The 5,000-nt window shown below is 32.9% G+C and overlaps 2 protein-coding genes across 2 annotated transcripts in view; one reads left to right on the forward strand and one right to left on the reverse strand.

The window, feature by feature from the left end:
• Nucleotides 1-1,146: 1,146 nt before the first annotated feature.
• Nucleotides 1,147-4,689, forward strand: HELRODRAFT_167138 (hypothetical protein; the record flags this gene model as incomplete). The annotated part of the gene is made up of 10 exons (XM_009012651.1): nt 1,147-1,197; nt 1,326-1,434; nt 1,700-1,899; nt 2,287-2,398; nt 2,795-2,923; nt 3,137-3,183; nt 3,496-3,628; nt 4,015-4,155; nt 4,226-4,331; nt 4,653-4,689. The coding sequence occupies 10 exons, from the start codon at nt 1,147-1,149 to the stop codon at nt 4,687-4,689; spliced, it is 1,065 nt and encodes a 354-aa protein (XP_009010899.1).
• Nucleotides 4,552-5,000, reverse strand: part of HELRODRAFT_185261 (hypothetical protein) — a 6,410-nt gene continuing 5,961 nt past the window's right edge. Inside the window, exons 14-15 of the mRNA XM_009012652.1 lie at nt 4,681-5,000; nt 4,552-4,658 (exon numbers count right to left, since the gene is read on the reverse strand). The exon at nt 4,681-5,000 is cut by the window's right edge and continues 297 nt beyond it. The gene's annotated coding sequence lies outside the window, so the exon portion shown is untranslated. The remainder of the gene's footprint in view (nt 4,659-4,680) is intronic.

Below are 5,000 nucleotides of genomic sequence, written 5' to 3' on the forward strand. Positions count from 1 at the left end.
TATGGACATATATGGTCAGAAAAATTTGAATGAATTAATCACTCTCTCGATTGATTCTTGAATCATTTCTCAGCGATACCGATAACAAATTTATAGCATTTATAGATTTCATTGTTTTGTGAAAAGTCTATTTGTAGTCATTTAACTAGATCCGGTGTAGTATCGTTATCAGTAACTGATATAGCGTATCGGTATAGTACCGTTATTTTGTAGTAGCCAGTGCCGGTATCGGTGTAGTATCGTTATTGTGTAGTAGCCAGTAAGTTTTATCTGTATAATATCGTTATTGTGTAGTAAATTGTCTCGGTATAATATCGTTATCATGTAGTAAATTGTCTCGGTATAGCGGTATAGTATCGTTATCATGTAGTAAATTGTCTCGGTATAGTATCATTATCATTTAGTAAATTGTCTCGGTATAGTACCTTTATTATGTAGTAGCCATACCATGACAACATCAATTCAACAAAATATAATATCCTCTAACAACTGCAGTTGACTCTAGTAGTTTTGTGTGGAAAATACTTTGAATATTGAAATCAAACTTCGATTTTTTAGCGTTTATTTAAATTTCACAAGCGTTTAATTAGTTTGCAATCATTCTTCTATTATTTGTGCGTGTGTGTGTGTGGGGGGGCCAGTTTCACAGATAGCTTAGTTTCATTTGAAACTCAATTTCATGATGAGATAGTATCTTTCTAGAGTTGAGAAACTTTTCTAATTGTAAATAAAATGTCGGTATTTGTACTGGTCATTAATTTGTTAAGGGTATTTTGCTCAAATTCATTTGTCCGTTATATAAAGGCCGGTTAGCCTTATTTTTCACTTTAATCTTTAAATGATTGAATGAGTGAATGAATGAATGATTGATTGAATGAATGAATGAATGATTGAATGAATGAATGAACGAATGAACGAATGAACGAATGAATGTATGAATGTATGAATGAGCGAATGAACGAATGAACGTACGAATGATGGTTCATCAAACGAACGAACGAACGAACGAACGAATGAACCCATGAATGAATAAATGATTAAACAAACAAACAAATAAATTCAGAAAATAATCTCAAAAACTACTTTGGATGTTATGAGGGATTTCATGGCAAGGAAATCGGAAACACGACAAACCTATCAGACGAAATGTGCCTTGACATCTGTCTATCAAACGAGTACATCTTCGCTTCCAATATGGTTCTTAATTACGAATAATTATCTAAATATTAATTATGTTTAATTATGAATAAATAATTAACAATTATGTTTAATTATGAATAATTAATGATTAATAATTAACGTGAATTATGGTTACTAAAACGTAGAAGGGGCATCAGTGCATGTGTGCAATGAACGTCACAGGCGAATCTCATATGCTGGAAGACTGCCTGCCAAAAAATCAACTCCCACCCAAATATTTTTTAGTATTTCTAGGTAATTATCATAAAAAATCTAATTAAATAGTAATAAATTATAAATATTTATTCTGAATTTATTATTTTTAGGTGTAGAAATATCAAAATGTAACACTCTTTCGATCAAATTGATTGTCCAAATTTCAGATACATCATTAAAAAATATTTTACTTTTAGTAAAATATGATCAGTCGACATCTACTTATTCATATTTTCCAATAATAATAATAATAATAACAATAATAATAATAATAATTCCATTATTAAATTTGCGAATTAAAAAGTCAAGAAAGGTATTTATACATTCCACATGGGCTGTTTGGGTAAGATGAAGAAGCAGTCCTTTGTTGATAACTGTACGAATGCCATCATAGAGGAGTGTCTGTACCTCTGGTATCAAAACAACTACCCACACGCAACATTGGTTAACTTTTTGGTGAAAATATTTCTAGAAATTTCTCACATCTGGTCTCGATTTGACTGGGTTTGAACGCAAGAAGACTCCCACGATGTGTGTTGTGGTGATGCTACGTGGTTTTCACGCCTATTTGCAGATGTTGTGTTTGTTGATGGTGATACGTGTGGATGTGAAGCCACGTCAACTGCAACATCATTGTCATCACCATAAAGATCATCATTATCATCATCATAAAGGTCATCATCATCATCATCATAAAGATCATCATCATCACTTTCTGGTTTTCACAGATATTCAAATGACCATAATAAAATTTCATAAATAGAATGAAAGAATACACGAAAATCATGTGATGAGATCTTTGTGTAATCGAACCCAGACACTTTGGCGCAGTAGCAGACACCTTTAACCATTACACCACACAGCATTTCCCTCACCCCCACAAAATATCAGGACGGCTGCCTCTGCACCTGCCATCCGAACAGCCACCTGAATGTCCAGTACTCAATTGCGAAGGACCTCTGCCACAAAGTATGCTCCGATTACAAGGACATCCTATGGTGTGGTATGACGCACTGGGCCTTCAAAAGAAATATGCGTATGTATGGCTATAATACAGGGGTGGGCAAAATAGGGCCCGCTATTTTATGTGGCCCTCGAAGCCTTGTTTGCCAAAATAAGGTCGCCAGCCAGGCATTATGACCAAAAGGGGCCACAAATCTTAAAAAAATTTTGCCCCGAATCTGAAAAATTTGCTTTTTAAGCACATATGCGGCCCTTCAAATGTAAAATAGTTCTCAATGGGACCCTCACAGCAAAAAGTTTGCCAACCCCAGTTTTAATAACTCAGGTGCGTAAGAAGTGTGAATTGTCTTCACTAATTAATTAACGATCTAATTAACCAGTTAATTAATTCGTTGATAAATCATTTAATTACCTGTAATTAAACTAAAACAAGCAGTTTGCGATGGCGGAGGCGAAGAAATAAATCTTTACAAGTGCCGGGGTAGTGTTAAATACGGAGAGTATGAAATATGCTTCAAGGATGAATGCATGGATGGATGGACCGGTGATCACTGTACCGAAAGAGGTTATTATTTTCATTACTATTTCAATTATTATTATCATTATTATTTCAATTATAATTATATTTATTACTTCTTTTTTCTAAAAAAGATTGTCCCAGTAACAATGTTGGCTGCTATGGTACGCTAAGCGGCAAATGCTTTGAGGACAATTTTGAAGATAATTCAACATCAGGGCGATGTTTGTGTAATAATAATAATAATAATAACAACAACAGCAATAATAATAATATCGTTCTTTTGCATGCTAGAGATTCGTGTAGAGGTGATTTTTTTACGGATTTTTTTTTCCCATTTTAGAAATCCCACACCACTTATTGTGACATCTCGTCTAATTATCTTTAAATATTAATAATAATTAATAATAACAATTAATAATTTTTACTTCTAGAAACTCCTGATTCGGACAGGATGATTCTAGAGTGCACCTATGAGAATTGCGGGCTTGGTTATCAAAGGGTTAACGATCGGTGCATCGGTCAGTAACTCATTATTATTTCTATTATTATTAATTATTATTACTACTGTTGTTGTTGTTGTTATTATTATTATTATTATTATGATGGCGTAATCAGAGACGGAGGAGTGCAGATTGAAAGAATTATGTACAAGCCCCACTCCTGAAAAGTGCTTCATTGATAAGGGTGGAATGAGAATATGCAACTGCAGTAAAGGCTACGAGTACGGCGACGGTGATCAGATATGTGTAGGTATGTGTGTGTGTGTGAGAGAGAGTCTGTATGTATGTATATGTGTGTGTCTGTGAATCTGTATATATGTGTGTGTGTGTGCGTGAGAGAGAGAGAGAGTCTGTCTGTGTGTGTGTATCTATGTGTGTGTGAGAGTCTGTCTGTATGTATGAGTTTGTGTGTGTGTGAATCTGTATGTATGTGTGTGTGAGAGTCTGTATGTATATGTGTGTGTGTGAGTCCGTATGTATGTGTATGTATATGTACGTGTAGGTTAGTTCGTGAAAATTGCGAAAAGTTCAGGTCGAAATAAAAATTTGCCCGCATTCTAATTTTTTTGAAGCCCGGGGTAAAAATTCAGTTGCAACAACAACAACAACATCAACAATAATAATAATAATAAACAGACATAAACGAATGTTCTAGAGCGTCTAAGTTCTGTGATCAGTCGACAACTTACTGCGAAAACGAGCCTGGCGGTTACAGATGTGAATGCCTTCTGGGCTTCCATAGAGTTGATAATAAAATGAACACTGGCCCGTGTTATGGTTGGTACAATAACAACAATAATAATAAATAATAATAATAATAAATAATAATAAAAATTCAATTTTCTAGCACTTCTCCTCAATAGAATAATCTTTCCATTGGTGTTTTTCGTATCAGCCATCTTCCTGGTCATCTTTGTGGCCATTGTCACTGGAGTATATAAGGTCACGGGTAGGTCTGCTAGTGTTTTTATCATTCTGTTGATATTGTTGTTACTGTTGTAATTATTATAATTGTTGTTATTATTTTTGTTTTGTTGTTGTTATTAGGATGAAGATTGAAAACGAAAGTCATCGAAAACCCTGATGTAGCGTCATTCTCGAAAGCGAAACTAGGCGAAAAACCATTTTTGAATTTTTTTTTTTGAATTTTTTTTGTTTGTTTGGCGGGTAGAATTTTTTTTTTAATTTTGACAATATTTTATTAAATTTCTCATTAAAAAAAACGCGTTTTACGTAACAAAAATAATAATTGAATTTGAATCAATTTCATCAAGTCTCAGTGTAAAACCCTCTTCTAAATACGGAAATTAACGCTTCAAAACTTGAGAATTTAGCGAAGTTTTCAAAATTAAGCAAGTAATAAACAGTTAATTAGTTAACAAAACAATCAAAAAACTAATTAATTAATTAAAAACAAATATGTATTAATTAAACAATGGTGTATAAAACTACATTGATGCCAGTTCAAAGGAATGTTTCTTCTTCAACACAAAAATTGAAATAACGAAATGAGAAATATTTTTGTAAGCTATAGATAGATAGATGGATAGATAGATGGATAGATAGATGGATAGATAGATGGATATATATATATATATATATATTTATTTATATTTATATAT

Source organism: Helobdella robusta (genome assembly GCF_000326865.2).
Source record: "Helobdella robusta unplaced genomic scaffold HELROscaffold_11, whole genome shotgun sequence".
NCBI lineage: Eukaryota > Metazoa > Annelida > Clitellata > Rhynchobdellida > Glossiphoniidae > Helobdella > Helobdella robusta.